The following is an 18,520-nucleotide window of genomic DNA, read 5'->3' on the forward strand; positions in this document are numbered from 1 at the left end:
TTGAATACCAACAACTTTGACCTTGGAGTTCGACCTACTAACCTTGGCCATAACTTTTGAACAGTTGGTGCTAGGGCTTTCATACTTCACACGTGTAATCCTTGTGACAAGCCCATTCTTTGGATACCAACAACTTTGACCCTTTGACCTTGACCTTGGAGTTTGATTTACTTTTGAAAAACTTTAACCTTGGCCATAACTTTTGAATAGTTGGTGCTTAAGGGCTTTCATATTTCACATATGTAATCCTTGTGACAAGGCCTTCCTTTGGATACCAACAACTTTGACCTTGACCTTGGAGTTCGACCTACTTTTGGAAAACTTTAACCTTGGCCATAACTTTTGAACAGTTGGTGCTAGGGCTTTCATATTTCACATGTGTAATCCTTGTGACAAGGCCTTCCTTTGGATACCAATTACTTTGACCCTTTGACCTTGGAGTTTGACCTACTTTTGGAAAACTTTAACCTTTGCCATAACTTTTGAACAATTATGGCTAGGGCTTTCATCCTTCAGATGTGTAATTCTTGTGACAAGACCTTCCTTTGGATACCAACAACTTCGACCTTTTGACCTTTGACCTTGGAATTTGACCTACTTTTTGGAAAACTTTAACCTTGGTCATAACTTTTGAATGATTGATGCTTCGGCTTTCATATTTCACCTGTGTATTTCTTGGGAGAAGGCCTTCCCTTGGGCACCATTAATTTTGACCTTGATGTTTGACACACTTTTGAAAAAACTTTAACCTTTTCCATATCTATTCAATGGTTGCTGCTAGGGCTTTCATATTTCACAGGTTTATTCCTCGAGACAAGACCTAGCTTACTTTGGGTACCAACACATTTGATTTGCATTCGAGAAACTTTAACCTTTGCTATAAGTTGCCATAAGGGGGCATCAGTGTTTCACAAATACATCTTGTTTCTTTCTTCTTTTTAACATTTAAACAGACATGTTTATATGAGACAGAAATCAGATGGTTAATTATTTTTAAATGTTTCAAATGTTAATGATAATTAAAATCGGTTGAAAAGGGTGTGAAATATGTGTAAATGATTATTGAATTAAGTGTCCTATAACTCAGTGTTTTTTTCCTGAACATTAAGAGATAACTAGAAAAAAAGCTTTAAAAAGATTTTAAAGTAATCAAAAGTAATCAGAAATAATCAGGATTACAGGGAGGAAAAGTAATCTAATGTAATCATGCAATTACTTAAACTAGAGTGTTCCAAGGAAGGCAAGTGTCGCCTGCTTTTTAGTTTCATTAAAAAATTGTAAATAAATCTACGAGTGCATAGTCAGCTATTTATTAACTACTAACATTACAGTTCATGCATTTGTCTGCAAAGAAAAAACTACGGTAGATACTGCCATAAGACAGTAATACCTGCACTAAGATATTTGCCCCTAAATGCACACTTTTTCATGTTTGAGTAACCAAGGAAAAAGCCACTTTGTTATAATTTTAACATTGGTGATAACTTCTGAATGAGTGAAAATAGGGCATTCATATACATGTATGACACATGCATCACTTGTTACAAGACATTTCCAAAGTATTATGTTTTTTGAACTCGTGACCTTAACCTTAAAAATCAACCTAGAGTAGTTTTCAAAATTTTAACATTGGTAATAACTTTTGAATGAGAAAAGATTGGGCTTTCATATGTTACAGGTAGATTACATGTGACAACACTTTTCAGAAAGAACTATCATTTTTTACTATTTGAATTAAAAGTTAGGGCCAAGATTAAAGTTTTTTTTAAAAACTGGACCAAACTTCAAGATGAATGGTCATGAGGTCAAAATACAATCCGAAAGGTCTTGTCACAAGCATAGGCACTCCTCAGCTTAATTGTTAAAATATATATCTACTATACTATAAACATAACAAGTGTTATGTTTATAGTATAGTAGATATATATTTTTTAACAATTAAGCTGAGGAGTGCCTATGGTCACAAGTAATGCTCATTTGAAAAAAAAATATGACACTCCAATCTCTTCTAGAGCAAAACTTACGGCCAAAGTTAAGTAAGTCAAACTTCTAGGTCAAGGTCATGAAGTCTAAAGTGATGTTTATATCTAAAAAGGTGTCAGGGGGAAAAAAACCTTGCCTGTGACACTCAGGTGATCAGTAAGGCCTATTGGCCTCTTGTCACAAATATTGATCAAGCATCTCAACGATATGATGATATCAAAGATGATGACGGTTATCATAGGTTCTCAGATGCATGTGGATCTCTGTGTATACTTCACTCAAAAAAATATGTAAAAAAAATTTGTTAAAGACATTCTGACGTCTTACTTCTATATATTTGAGGGTCCTTGTTTATTTTTTTGCTTTTAATATCGATCAGACTTGTCTGCTCTTTTGTTGACAAATAATCTGTTGTGCATCTAAGTAGATGAAAGTATGCATAGTGTGTGGCCTATTTACTTATTCATTGATGACGCCTTTACGTTCATTGATAATCTATGAAGGCCCTGACTCGGTCTATAGTTGTTTAATAGTAAAATGCACTTGAGTAGTAGACCGCCCACCCCGTGTTGAGCATGCGCATATAGCACTACCGTATTATCAGATGTTTCCTCATGGCAGCGGCGAAGAGACTACGTTCGGAATTTTCTCCTAATTGGAATAGTAAAAATGCAGGAAAATCGGGAAAGAGTGGATCTAGAAATGGAGCATGTTATAATGTTGAATCCCTTCTTGACATATGTGCAAAAATTGTGGCTGAAAATATCCCGTTTCAAACAGTAGAACAAAGGTTTGACCGCATTCCTGAGCCCGTTCAGAATAGGATTGTGTACTGGTCGTTTCCCCGTAACGAACGGGATATTTGCATGTATTCATCTTTTGCAAACTGTGTTAAAGATGGAGCAGAAAATCAAAAGTTGCCATTTCATCAAGGAGTAAGGTTATTAGAGAACGGGGCAGTTGACAACGTGTTACAAATTGGTAAGAATCTTTCCTTTATTCACCCCAAAGGGTCGTGAAGTGCGCTTTGACATACTGTTCGTGAAATAAGTGCTGGCGATGGGTATTAGAAATTCATATTTGTTTTTGCCAATTGTAAAAGTATTGACGTTTCTCGACTATGTATAAAAAGAAGAGGATCGAGAAATTAACAATGGCTATTTGTATGATACTTGGAAATAATTTTGATGTCGAGAGATGTTTAGTTAAAGTAATACTCAGCTGTCATTAATGAAAAAATGATATGTATGGAATAGAAGAATTTATTTTTAGAAACTCATGACAAAGTACAGAAGGAATGTGTACTGTATTGAATTATGATATCTATAGATCAATCTACTTTTAAAAAAAAAATTGAAACCTGTATTGTGTGTCACTTGCAAATCATAATTCAGACTTATAGCTCCCAAATATTTAAGTGATTTATTTTAAAATCTCGTTATGTTGCAGGGAAATTTTTCTATAAACATGCAGATTACAACAGAAAAACGTGAAGTAAAAAAAAAAAAATACCGGATCTTGCTGGCTGAATTATGTCCCTTATCACAGTGTTTAGTTTGCTATTGGTATACAGGGCATTGTAAAAGAATTAAAATTTCTTAAGCTATTTTCAACTGAATACTTGATACTATTGAGAGAGCATTCTATTGACATTGTTGGCAGGCTTTGACTAGGGGTTTTCTTTCTTCATGTGATGATGTCATGAAACAAGATATGGCCCACTAGACACTAGTTTAACTGGTCCTCTAAATAAAAAAAAATCAATGCATATAACATGTGAAATGAGGGATCAGAGATAACATTTCTAAGATATGCAAGATATTGAGGCCAAGCCAATACCAGATAATGAATTATAGACTTGGAACAAGTATAGATATTTCAGTGCACAGTCATATTGTTGGGTGTATGAATCAAACCTACCGGAATTTAAATACACTGAAAGTATTAGAATTATCAATGCATTTTAAATCAGTAATACATTTTAGAGTTTAATTGATTCATGAACACTGATAATATTCCCTTGCAATTGTTGTGTTTAGTCTATATGTATATACATATATATATATATAGAAAGAGAGAGAGAGAGAGAGAGAGAGAGGATAAGATGTGTTGAACAGCAGATTTGAAGCCCTTTCATTACTGGAATATTGCATATATCCCCATCAAACTAATGATAAAGAAGGACAGCTGACTATCTTGTACTGGTCACCAGGTCATAAGTTTTATTTTTGTAGCCTTTGTAGCCTTAATACATATGTACAGTTTATCATTGTTAATATGTTTTTATTCAATGCATACCAATACAACCCTTGTATATAATTAAATCTGCTGCCTTTAGGCAGTTATCATGATGAGAGTACCATCACAAATTGTAATAACTTTCTCATGGCTGTTTCCTTCTCATAGAGCATGATGTATGTTTTTAATGTTGAAGGGAACATAATTTTATGAAGCAGCTCATCTATTAATATTAAAATATTCACTCCCTTTTATCAATTTCCATGGGTTTGCATTTTATTATTTTTACCCTAGGGCAGGACTGTTATATAAAAAAAATGACAGAGGTACTTGGGTTTGTATTCATAAACCTTTCGACCACCACTGGAATATTCATGTGTGATGTTCTTTAGACAATATTAAGGCTGCAGGCACTTATTTTTTCTTTTCTGCAAAATCTGTCAAAAGCTTATGAGCACAGTACAGTTTTATTGTCATTGTTCAACAATAGAGCAAATTAAGGTTGCAAAATGGCTTTTTTGCTCAAAAGAACAACATCTGAACTCGACTGAATGTAACTTTGATTTTCATGACAGTAGGGCTGTATCAATATATTGATAAGAATATATTGTATCAAAAAAATAATGTCCAGTACATATCAGGCATGCAGTTTTTCATATAATTCTGTGAAAAAGTTTGGAATTCCAATCGCCAAAGATTATCTTTAACTGTTTTGAATTAAAATCAATAAATAATGATATAATCATAAGCATGATTATGGAGGTAGCACCTTTAGATAATTATTACAAAATACATAGACAACTTTATTCAACATGTTGATTTTACAGTCGTTAAAAGTTTGAATTTGAAGTGTAATTTGTAATGACAGTGAAATAAGAACTATGAAAATGAGTTGCAAAACAATTAGATTTTTTAAAATTCATGCATTAAATGATTTATAAGACTTTTTTGATAGACTTGTTAAAGAATCCAATATATCGCATTATAAAATATCGTATCGTATCGAATTTTTTTTGCTAAATACACAGCCTTACAAGATATACATAATACATACAATATCAAACATAGGTATTTGTGTTTGTGTTTATTAATTTGCATACACTAACTTAGACATCTCCTTTCTTTAATATGTCAAGGATATGGCAAAATTCAAATCCTTTGTAATCAAATATTTCTATTTATTTCTTCCTGCAGGCATGGATTATCACACGTAGTGAACTCAGTAGAATAAGAACTTGAAATTATGTATTTATTTATGATATGTAGTATGCAATCATGGTGTAAATTCATGGAATGCTGGGGTTTTTTTTTTTTGTTGATTTAATTTTGGCTAAATAAATCCCAAGATTGATCATGTTTTTATCATAGAGTCCAAATATTTATCTAGGCTTCCTTTGTGAGATGGCATTAGTCAATGTTAAAAGTTTGTACAGAGAACTGTCATAGTTGTGTCACTCACCAAAACTAGTCCTCATTATCTGGGATTTTTAGATATTCTGCAGATGTAAGTGATGCCATTATTCAGGATCGACTGTCAAAGGAAAAAAAAAATGAACAACACCAAGACTCTTGACCAATTTTATTCAGAAATATAAAGAAGAGTGTTCAGAACTTTTTCTTTGCTATTTGGAGGAGTTTGTGTATTTTAGTTAGAAGGAAGGATGTTTTAGGATGAATTTAGTTTGTTTTTGCAGACTCATCCCATGTTGATTCAGATCTGAAACCAAAAATCCCCCAGAGGAGGGGTTTAAAAAAAAACAGCAAGAAAACAAGAGGTGTGCAGTGGTATCTCTACAGCACATTGTTGTCCTAGTGTTCTTGCATTAACAAATTATCCTGTGTATGGTGGTCTGGAATTCTGAGTGAAAAATTGCTTGGGTGCTTGCAATAATTACTTGCAGGTATTCCTTTAGTAAACAAAATAAAGCCTATGTCTGCCAGAGAGTATACAGCAAAATATTTTGCAGTTATGAGATTGGACCCTCTACTAATGTCTTTATGGCGGGTTAGTTAAATTATTATTATTTATTTACTTATTCATTTTACCTTTTTTTTTTTTTTTTTTTGTTAAACAGTATGAAAAAAAAATCTTGTGAAGAAAAAGTGTGGTATATGCATGGTATAAAGAAAAGATTGCAATTGTAACACTTACAACCCCTGGCCAGTTGTTTACGAAAAAAGAGACTGAAACGTGTGAAATAGAATTCAAAGACTGATTGATGTTGATGTAAGAAAAAGTCATCATGTGTTTTTAATTAATCTAACCCAAGTACCACTACTGTTATTGAAGGGTATTTGATACTCAAAAAAAAAGAGAAGAATATTATTACCCAAGAGTTATTGAAGGTCCCAGGAAGTTGGGATATTTCCTGTTTAGAATGATGCTGGCTAAGTGGTCCTGGCTAAATATCTGGGCCCCATTTTACAAAAGAACTTATGACTAAGACCAATATTGTTAGCTGTTTGTAATATCTTGCCCACCTAATATATTAAATAAGAATTGCTTTCTTAAAAGTTCTTTCAAATCTCTCTTAAAAAAATAATAGATTCTGCTCCTCGGATAGGAACAATAACTCTTAAAAATTATTATTTAATTTAAAAAGTCTCAAAATGAAGCTTGAAATTGATCAAAATCTTTTCTTGAGCAAGGGTTGTTAAGTTAAACACCAATATCAAGACGTTAACGTGGTTAAGACTTGTTTTGAAGGTAAATTTATAGTGTAACAAATAAGATTTTTTTCAAGTTTATCTCATGAAATTAAGGTTTAAAATAGATGTAAATAATCTAACCGAAAAACCCGAAACTGAACAGAAAATTTACAGAATGGGCCTGACTTGAAAAATCTTAGAACTCTGACCGTCATAATTAGCAGGTTGAATGCTTGCAAGAATGTCATAATAGCCCATCAATATTACTTTAGCATGTCTAATTTGTGATGTGGAGGATTTATGAATGAAAAAAAAAATCCTGACATATATAGACAGTTCACGATGAAAAATATGATATATTAATTTCCATGTTTCCTCATTTGATGTGTTGGTGAAAAGAGACCTGGTTCATGACATTTTATTAAAATAAATTGATTAATAATCAATTGTAATCCTTTCTAGTGTGAAACATATTTCATTATCAAATGATCACATTCGTTACTTTAACTTTGTATTTATTAAAATTAATGCACGTAATACAGATTATGAAAATGTTTATATGATGAAACACACACACCTCCGTACTTAAGTTGTGCCTATCAGTCTGACTTTCATATTATGAACAATGAATTATGCAATTATGTTACCCAGGTGGGATGAAAAAATGCAATTATATGTATTAGAAACAAGATAAACATGTAATTGTGCATGTTGTATATCTTATAGTGAAAATCAATTATCAAACAACAGAATTCTGGGTACAGCATGATATGTACTGTACATGATGTTTGGGAATGTCATGACATACACCTCACGGGCTATAATACATGTATATGGCACCTGCCCATCCAGGGTTGTCCCTAAGAACTGAAATAGCCGGGGATATTAAAAAAGTAGAAAGGGGTTTGGGATTCCTCTCCTTACAGAGGGTTGAGGGGGAATGGCAGAATATCAGGGGTTTACATCATTATAGGCGGGAAATTCTCCGGCATCTGGGTCTTAAGGCCAAGATCTAGTAAATGAAGAGTGCCTACAGATTTTTCAAATTTGAGAAATGAATTCCTTTTATAATTCATTACAATTATAGCTTAATAAATTAAGGTGTATCGGGACATAATTTTTAGTTAAACTCAACAAAAAACATATTTTAATCTGCCCTTTTCAATGAAAAATAGATTAAATCAAGAATAAAATTGTAAGTTTTCTCCATCTCAGACAAAGAAAATGTATGAATATTGCCTACATCTCTCAGAAAACAGCTTTTCATATCTTCTTGACCTATTCTTTAAAATGATATTAAATTGAATATAGGTATCCGGGTTCCTTCTGACATGATTTCAAATTGAATTCCGATAAAACGTGTCATTTTTTACAGAATTCTGTTTATCCCATAAAGTACGGGAAAAGTAAGTTTAAACCATTTATGATGTCATGATGGATCTAGCACCAAAAAGACAGTCTAAATTCAATTACTTAAGAAATAAACAACAATGTTAAAAAGTTCTCTGGGAAATGAACTTGGTTGGTCACATGATCAAATCCTGCTTCTCAGAAGATTTGATCACGTACCAACCAAGTTCATTACTTTTATTTACATTTGAGACAAATTTTCTGAAAAGAACTGCATTTATTACATGAACGGCCCGCCATATTGCTATGTTAAGACGCGCAATGACCTAGAAGCTGTTTGGTCTTGAGAGTTTGCCTCACTCCAACATTTGAATACTTACATTGATGTTCAGCAGTCCAGTTCAGGATATATCTGTTCATAATGAAAAAACAATGATCGCTACTGAGAATAATCTTACTATTATAGTATGAGTTCTTTATATATGAAGTCAAAAGCTGTGGTATTGTCTTCAGTTTACATACCTTCAAAGGAATTTCGGGTTAAAAAGGTAAGCGTGATTTTAGGCTAATTATTCTTCACACCGAAGAAAGAACTAATGATCATTTGTTGAACGAAAGAAAAAAACATATATATTTCAATAATTTTATCTTTTTCATCACTTTAACGGCTTAGAAGTTCTGAAACCAGTGTCACCAGGACAGAAATATGTAAGACAAGATATCATCTCGCTGTGTGATTCGGTCACGCCATGACTTCTGACCCCCTAATAAGTTCATACAGAATTGAACATATTTTCTCTTCAGTAGGTTCATCTAAGAAAAATATTTGCAAATGTAAATAATAGATCCTAACACCCACCTATCCCAATCCCAAAATAAAATTTTGAGATTGGAGAATTCTCTTGATTTTTTTTTGGGGGGGGGGGAGGGGGGGGGGGCTAGTCAAAGATTTTTTCAGGTACTAGTAAGTTGTCATTTTTTTTCCTTATAATGCCCCCCCCCCCTTTTTTTTTCAAAATTGATCCCATGCGCCTGCCATTTCATTTTTGTTCTACATTGCAACTAGAATGGATTTTTTTTTTTTTAAATCTAAATTAATACATTTGGTGGTGTTTATTTTAACCCCAGTGGCCATGCTCTTTGCTCATTGTCTTTGACTAAGACTTCAGCAAATGTAAACAAGTAAGATGGCATGGATTGCTTAACGAGTTATGATAAAGGTGATTTCAGTACTATGTTAACATATTTATTAATGACTTTATAATTTCTTATTTTATTTATGCTTTTCTTTAGGAGATCAATAAATAAATAAATTTAGAAATATTATCCAAAATAACAATGTGCAATTTGCCAACCACAAGTTTGACATTAACCCCATAACATGTCATCTTTATGACAAGAAGCTAAAAGATGCAGCAAAACAGAGTTCAGGATAAAGCGTTATTTTTAATTAGCATTCTAGTATTTGATTTAAATCTGTTATAATTTATCAAAACAAAATAAATTTATCAATGTCAGTGTGCATTTTACTGAAATTTATACCTGTCAATTATTAATTGAAAATTTGGGCAACTCATGATGACATGAAGCAAGGCCCGGTACAGGTACACCTTATTTCAATACTTAGCATAACCTTAAATATGTTCAGTGAAAGGTTATGTATTTTCAAAAGTATTCAGTTTAGTTCAATTCATTAAAAAACATGAAAGAAACAGTATTTTAGGCTATAATAAAAAAATTCTTAGATTCTCATCCAAATTTTTTAAAAAATCAAGGGGGGCTGGTGGATTTTATTTAATATTAAAATTCAGAGTAGAAATGTGACAAAGCAAACTTAGTTTTACAAATTGAACACACCCAGTGAAATGTAAACATTAACAATAACAGAGCTTGTGCCCTGTTTACAAAACAGTTTATGTTCCACCAGGTGTGTTCAATTTGTTAAACTCTGTACACACCACTGAGCACGGACTGATGATACTGGTGAGTTGGTTTTGCTTTCTCGCATTTCAAATCTGAATTTTCTGGATTATATCTTTAATTTTTTTTATTCATACACAACAAAATTTCTACTTTTCTTAAGTATTTTAAGGATAAAGTTCACTTTGTGAAAGTGCAAGGATGTGTCAATCAAACGCGTCCCAAAATTTGTAGTTTCAATAATTTCCAGATATAATATTTTTTTTATTATATTTCTGTGTGAAATGCTATAGCAAAATATAAGTCATGACATAATACAGATCAAAGTACTCAGAAGTACAGAGAGCCGGGCTCATTTACAGAATAGTGAAGCAAGACCGTTTTACATGAAACATACATGCATATTGTGATAACAGATAAACAACAAGTTCAGACACTGGAAGAATATGTAACACAAAAATACATTGCATATAGTATAAATTAAAAATGTTTTTAAAAAAATTAAATAAAACGTAGTTTGAATTTAACATTTTTTTTTTATTGTTTCGGGTCTTATACCACTTTAATACATAAGTAAATGAACATTGATGCAGAAGGTCAAACGTTTATGTACAGATGAGTCCTCAGCGGGGAGTTTTGCATCAAGGTGTACAACGGGTCACGTGCTCCCCTCATTAGTGTTAGCCTGGTAACACAACCTTTATTTATAGAATGTGGCGCAGACAGGGAGACCTGATGAAAACCTTTCGCATATTTCTAACAAATAATTAATCGAAGAAGAATGGAGAAAGTATATAACCATTAATGTTTTGTTTTGTTTTATTTAGAGAAATTCTTAGTTAAGTTAAATTTGTTTAGTTTATGTTTGTATTGCCTCAAAGGTGGTTGAGCTTACGTACTATATTCTTACTCATTAATTGGATTTGGCGGTGAGGAAGCAGCATTTCCGGTTGAACACCGTAACAAAAGCCGGCTATTGCTCTATGAGCAATGACCCCGGCTAAAAATTTGAGAAAATATTAACATCAAATCTGTGTCTATGCCCCTTTAAAAACATAGGTCCTGAGTCATTGTAGGCATTGGCACAATAAAGAACCCTCACTGCTCAATGACCCCAAAGTGCCTATTATATATGTGTAGGCATACATGTTAACCTTTAACCTACTGTGATGAAAAAGAGGGAGATTCAGACATCAAAAGAGGTATCATTGCATGTGTTGTTTTACGCATTGATTTAAGAAGATTTATATTTGTAAATATTGCCTAAATTTACCACTGCAGTAATTAGGCCAACATTTTTTAAAATGATTTACGGGAATTTTTTTTAAAAATTTGGTCGGGGGGATAAATAAAAATAAAAATAAAATTCCAAATTTTATGCAGTCGACTAAAAAAATAAAATTGGAAAAAGTAACTGATTTTTTATTTTCAATTTTTCAATAAAAATTGCCATATAAAGTATGGAGCTTAAAGTATGATTACCGCAACACAAAAATTGAAGTAAACTATTAAACCCTTATGAGAAATGGGGGGAAATCTAAGGAATTTCTTATCAAAATATGCATCATCATCATGACCACATGCAACAAGATGACCAAAAAAAAAGTTTATAATAAGAACCTCACTATGCTCAAAGTACTGAAAAAATTCATGTACCAACAAATCAAAAATGGAAAATATTGTTATAAAGAGAATCTCAATATAAAATAAAAAACCCAGAAACATGATTTAAACATGTATTTTACAATACAGCATATGTTTATACATATCAAACTTCTGAAAGCTTGAAAGTATTCACACATCAAATACCGTTACGTTTGCAGTGTCTGTTTATATCTATTCTAAAACTATTTAACACACAACAAAATACATATGAATTTCCAGTCTGTGCAGATGCAAGTTAGATACCTCACATTTTATTCTTCACAAAATTTGAATGTCTATTTTCGATTTCCATTCTTTTATCATGTTCATCAAAGGTATCAAAATTGGAAAAGAGAACTACTGTACATACGGGTACCCCTACGGTACCCATTGTAATGTGACAGTCCTGTCAGCATTATACTGATCATTTCTTTAATTTCTTTTAACTCCAACTTAACTTCGTCATCGGACATACTCTAATTGATTTTCCTGTTAGCTATGGTTGGCTTGGAAAAACTATCATGTACAAGGACAAAGTATTTTCAACTTTTGTAAAATATGACATTTCTGCATCCATGTTTGTACGTTTTATACACTTGTGAAACAGTTGATAACAAACGTCAATTGATTGGATGATAATAATGGCTTTCAATAAAGCAGCCAATCAGAATTGCCAACTTATTTGCACATTATTTTATTTTCTTAGTGCACTTGCATTGACGATCGGCGGGAAACTTAAAAATAAAATCAACAACAGGAATTTTTATTTTTATTTGGTTTTAGCTAAAATTGCAGTCGGCGCTCCCGTAAATCATTTTATTAAAAAATGTTGGCCTTAAAAACTTAATTATTATACCTCTATTAAGAATACTTGAATTTGATTGGCTTGTAAGAAGGCTTTTAAGCTCAATAATGACTCCAAAAATACCGTTTACTGCAATAATGACCTAGGAATCATTGCACGTGGGGTATAATGACCCGGTCATTATAAATAATGACCACTAAATATGACCTGTTAATCAAAATTCCACTCAAATTAAAAATTTATGCATACAGTAATGATTGTTCATTATAAAAAATGCGGATATAAAAATATGTATTATAATAGTCTTTTATTGATATAGAATACGATTGGCCTTTAGATGCGTCATAAAATTTATCATTTTCATTGAAACTTTCATTACAATGTCAAATTCAACAAATGCATACTCGGCTCTTTTATACAGTAAAAATCTGCACCAGATTGTCATTGTACTCGGGAATGGTATTTGTGAATTTATAAAAATGCATGTTAATGACAATCACAGAATGTTTTAATAAATCGGCGGTGCAAAAACTTACAAAACTTGCAGGCAAAAAGTAAACAACTTCCCTTCGAATCCCGATGGAACACTGATAATAACAGTTCGTAGGACTAATACACAATTATTTTAGTAATTAAGCCTACAAAAATTGTCTTAACTGATATCGGTATAATTAAACAATTGATTACCCGTTATGAGGTCAACATGGTGAAATAAGGACCCTCGACCTAGCCCACTCTCTGACCTGCTACGCGGCCTTGGTCAGGTCAGGTCACCTAGTGGGCCAGGTCTCGGGTCCTTATTTCACCATGTTGACCTCATAAGGGGTAATTAATTGTATAATATCAACTGCAGTGAAGAAGACAAAAACACATTTAAATTATTTATACAAATATAAATACAGTCAAACCTTGTTATCTCGAACTGGATGGGACAGAGGAAAAAACTTTCAGATATCCGAGGGTTCGAGATATTGAGGGTAAAATACTTGAGAAATACTTTGTTAGGACTTCACAGTCACTTTGACATATCCATGGTATTAGAGATATCCATGTTCGAGATACTGAAGTTCAACTGTATTTTTCATGCTCATTACTTTGGCTTTGAATGGCTTCTTAATTTAGCCTCTTGAAGAGTGATCTTTGTATATATAGCCTGGAAGCAATCATTCTGAGTGTTCATTCAGTTGTCAAATACAGCAAATGATGACATTATTTAGCCTAATTCAGATCTAAAACTAGTTCTAATCTTTTGTTAAAAAAATTAGATTTCCCCCGATGACCAAAAATGAAAGTAGAAATGCAAAAAAAGTATCATAAATGAATGCTGATTCCCTTTTTTACTTTACTGAACGATGTCAAAAGTTTTCATCCACTTCTAGAATACTATATTTATCGTAACCAATGTAATCACGGGAGGTTTGTGCACCTGTTGTTGTCAAACACATGCTTGAAATCTGTGTAAGCATTGATTAAAAAAACCTTTGAATAATCCCAGTTCAAATCACCCAATATCTAATGAGATTTTATGACGAGTGGCTTAAAAAATGGCTACCCAAGCAAACCAAAAAATGGATTTTATAGAGAATGGTAGATTTATGAATAAGAATGGCTTCAAAAATGGCTACCCAAGGAAACCAATAAATAGATTTTGTAGAAAAATGATAGATTTACGAAGAAAAGTGGTAGGCAAGAGATGGAGTAAAAAAGTGGTAGACTTCACTCTAAAGCGGTAGAGTTAACATGTATGGTGTAGGTCTAAATTTGAAGCCCCTTGCCAGTATTTGATGTCATCATATTAGTGAAAAATTCTCGCAAGGGATGACTAAAACAAGAAACAACAAGATGTGTTTGTGAAACACTGATGCCCCCGTATGGCAGCGTATGGTGAAGGTTAAAGTTTCTTAAATGCAAGTCAAACTCCAGGTCAAGAAATCAAAAATGTTGGTACCTAAAGAAAGGTCTTGTCTCAAGGAATATACCTGTGAAATACGAAAGCCCTAGCACAAACCGCTGAAAAGTTAAAGTTTTTTCAAAGTAAGTAAAACAGCAAGGTCAAGGTCAAATGGTGCCCAAGGGAAGTTCTTGTCACAAGTGATAGACATGATTGTGAAATCTGAAAGCCCTAGAAACAAACGTTCAAATATAATGGCCAATGTTAAAAATTTTTAAAAGTAGGTCAAACTCCAAGGTCATGGTCAATGCCAAAATTGTTGGTATTCAAAGGAAGGTCTTGTCACAAGGAATATATATGTGAAGTATGAAAGCCCTAACACCAACTGTTCAAAAGTTATGACCAAGGTTAAAGTTTTTCAAAAGTAGGTCAAACTTCAAGGTCAAGGTGAAAGGGTCAGAGTTGTTGGTATCTAAAGGAAGGTCTTGTCACAGGGAATGCATATGTGAAGTATGAAAGCCCTAACACCAACTGTTCAGAAGTTATGGCCAAGGTTAAAGTTTTTCAAAAATAGGTCAAACTCCAAGGTCAAGGTCAAAAGGTCAAAGTTGTTGGTATCTAAAGGAAAGTCTTCTCACAAGGAATGCATATGTGAAGTATGAAAATCATAGCACTAACTGTTCAAAAGTTATGACCAAGGTTAAAATTTTTCAAATTTGAAGTAGGTCAAACTCCAAGGCCAAGGTCAAAAGGTCAAAGTGCAAAGAAAGATCTTGTCAAAAGGAGTACACATGCAAAGTATAAAAGAACTAGCTTAAACTATTCAAAAGTTATGGCCAAGGTTAAAGTTTTTCAACAGTAAGTCAAACTCCAAGTTCAAGGTCAAAGGGTCACAGATGTTGGTATCCAAAGAAAGGCTTTCTCACTAGGAATAGACTTGTGAAGTTTGAAAGCCCAAGCCCCAAGTGTTCAAAAGTTATGGCCAAGGTTAAAGTCTCAAAAATTTTGCAAAAGTGGGTCAAACTCCAAGGTCAAGGTCAAAAGGTCAAATGTGATGGTACCCAATGAAAGGTCTTGTCACATGGAATACACTTGTGAAATATGAAAGCCATAGCTTCCACCAATCAAAAGCTATGGGCAAGGTTAAAGTTTTTGCGGACAAACTGACAGATAGACAGACAGACAGATGGACGGACAGGGCAAAAACTATATGCCCCCAAATCTTTGATTACGGGGGCATAATGAATCAATCTCAAGAACTGGGGTGCCTTGAATGATAAGTTTAATTAATATGCAAGCATCCTCAGGTAGTACAGAATCAACTTTGTTCTAATCATGGCTACCAGGGGTAGGATGGGGTGCCACAAAAGGGGGTCAAGGGATCAAGCATAATCAAAGATTTCTGCATGAGAAGATAATTGGAATTTTTTTCTTTTATGAATATTCTTAAGAACAGCAGGGTCGTGATCAGTCATTTGACAGATACAGCCTCACATACCATGTAGTGCAGAATGATTTTTTTTTTCAAATTGTGGCCTCCATGGGATAGGTTGGGGCCACAACAGGGAATCAATCCTTTAAATAACATTGATTCAATGTTAATTAAAAGAATTATTTCCTCTTGGAAAATTTGTGTAAAATTATTTTTTTAAATTGTTCATAGTGACCTATACATTTTAAAACATGAAATTTTATGGAACTCTTGATCAAATGCTTTTTTGAAGTATTTATTTATTTATTTTATTAATGAAAATGGTACTTTGTCCTTGGGCTTCTATATTAAATTGCTTAAGGTCGATCATCTCTATTTTGAGATCATTTTGAAAAAAAATCTCTTGGTATTAAATGCTTTTTTTATTTTGATCTATGGATTATTTTCATGACTTTCTTCAGAATTTTTTTGTGTGTGTTTTATGCATTGGATACCTTCCCAGATTGTTTGTACCTGGTAGATTCAAATTTTTGTTTCTTTATCTTCTTCAATTTTATGGACCCTTGAGATGGGTGGAAGTAAAATCGGGAATTCAGGATCAAATTTTACAAAAAGAATGTTTACAGGAAAAAATCTTCAAAAAAATCTGATGAACAGCAAGGCCATGTTTATAATCATATTGGCATTGAATCATTCTCATATTGAATGGTTAATCAATACCCTTAGGGCTAAGACAGGGCAACAAAATGGCTTCAAAATTTTTCATATGAATAAAGAGAGAAAAAAATCTTTAAGAATTTTTATCTGAAGGACAGCAAGGCTAAGTTGACTCAGGTGAGTATTGTGACTCCAGAACCTCTTGTTGTGATTCAAATTTGCACAGACAAAACATAGTATAATATACAGGTATATGTATTAAATTCACCCCCATTGAATATTCATGTGGTTCTAGGGTACATCCCTATAATTTTTCATTCTGTAAAGAGTGAATGCCCTCCTCCCCTCCTATGACTTAAATATTGGCACAAATATTACTTTTTCATCAGCTTGAAGCAAAGCAGAGGTTAGTTTTATGTTTGCTATTACAGATTCACCATTATAAAATATATCTTACAGTTGTTATGTTTTTACAAACCTACTAATGTAAACTTGTGTGAAATGTGTACCAGTATACTTCAAGGCAGGTCTTATAAACCCCTCTTTTTTTGTAAGCCCCTTAGCACTTATGGGTGAACATGCATGGGATAATATGAAGAGGAAGTCATTCCTGTTTCAAAGTGGCTTTTATGCTTGTAAATGCAATACTTTATTATATATTATATTAAAACATATACTAGACTACATTAGTGATTTATGATAATGATTTGTTTTGTAGGTTTCCACTTGAGTGGGACTGTGAAAGAGCCCTCTAACCCCCTGTATTCCACAGACCCTGATGTCCCTTACCAAGTCTCAATCAGCTTTGACAGGTAGGGTTATAACAAGAAGAAAGTAACTCAATCATTCTCTAATTTTTGGATATTTGGGCACCCCCTTGTCAAAGAAGATGGTCAAGTCACAGTTAGATTCAGTTGATTGAAAAGTCATCTTCATTTTGCCAAGAAATAATTGGCATAGGTGGACAATTGTAGGTGAAAGAAACTAATTTATAAAGGAATGACCATATTAAGTGTGGGCAACAAAAAGTGACCATGGTGTATTTGGGTATTGTGACTTTAAAATATTGAAAAAAGAAGAATCTGTTTTGAGCAATGTTCTTGTATGCATGAAAAAGTTCAGACCAGTCTGTTCTTGGGATTATTGTGCAGTTATAAGTGCCATTGATAACATACATTGGTAATCAAAAAGTGGTTGGTTAGAATACCCTTGGGGGCTTGTCAACCCTGTGAAGGAGTGTTTTTAAGTATACAGTGTTCACAAAGCTGACAATATCAATTGTTTGACTTTCAGTTGGATGTTGTATCCTTCTTTAGATTTCAGTCAACTGTAACAGTTTGATCATTTGCATGGAATTTGAGTAAATCCCCTTCAAATGAGTACAAGGATGACTCAGATTATAAAAACCAAATCTGATTTAAATGTAACACTGAAAGTTAAATCATTCACAAGACTCTATAAAATAGTTGTTTGGGATCTTTATAATATGAATTTGTTTAAAAGCTTAATCAAGCTTAACTACAAATTTTAGTGCCAGTTGGTGCTGTTTCACAGGTGTCTACCATGTAGGCTTAGATTTTGGAACCTTTTATTATAGGGTAAAAGATTTGAACATATATAGCTTTAGACTTAAAAACTCTAAATTAATGCTACTTAGTTAGCCCCCCCCCCCCCCCCCCCCCCACCACCACCACCACCACCACCACACATACACCAAGTGAGAGAGGGGGGATAATTTTGAATATGGATGTAGGTTAATTTTTCTGAATTTTGTATGCTGCACAAACTGAATAATGTTGTTTGACCCACACATTAGAGATGTGCCTCACATGAAAGCTGATGAAATATTTAATTGTATAGGAAGTTTAATGTTACAATCAACAGAAAATTTCCTTGTCTGATTAGTTATAAGAGCTTAGTTACAATATCCAAGTGTTACGAAAACTAGCAG

At 33.1% G+C, this 18,520-nt stretch overlaps 1 protein-coding gene across 1 annotated transcript in view; it reads left to right on the plus strand.

The window, feature by feature from the left end:
• Positions 1–2,583: 2,583 nt before the first annotated feature.
• The window catches only part of LOC133190576 (zinc finger SWIM domain-containing protein 6-like), a 71,417-nt gene continuing 55,480 nt past the window's right edge, over positions 2,584–18,520 (plus strand). Inside the window, exons 1-2 of the mRNA XM_061326277.1 lie at positions 2,584–2,964; positions 17,288–17,381. Coding sequence (XP_061182261.1) covers positions 2,598–2,964; positions 17,288–17,381 — 461 coding nt within the window. The 5' untranslated portion in view covers positions 2,584–2,597. The remainder of the gene's footprint in view (positions 2,965–17,287; positions 17,382–18,520) is intronic.

The sequence above is a fragment of the Saccostrea echinata genome, unplaced genomic scaffold, assembly GCF_033153115.1.
Source record: "Saccostrea echinata isolate AGI-Se365-2 ecotype Australia unplaced genomic scaffold, CSIRO_AGI_Sech_v1 ptg000022l, whole genome shotgun sequence".
Lineage (NCBI taxonomy): Eukaryota > Metazoa > Mollusca > Bivalvia > Ostreida > Ostreidae > Saccostrea > Saccostrea echinata.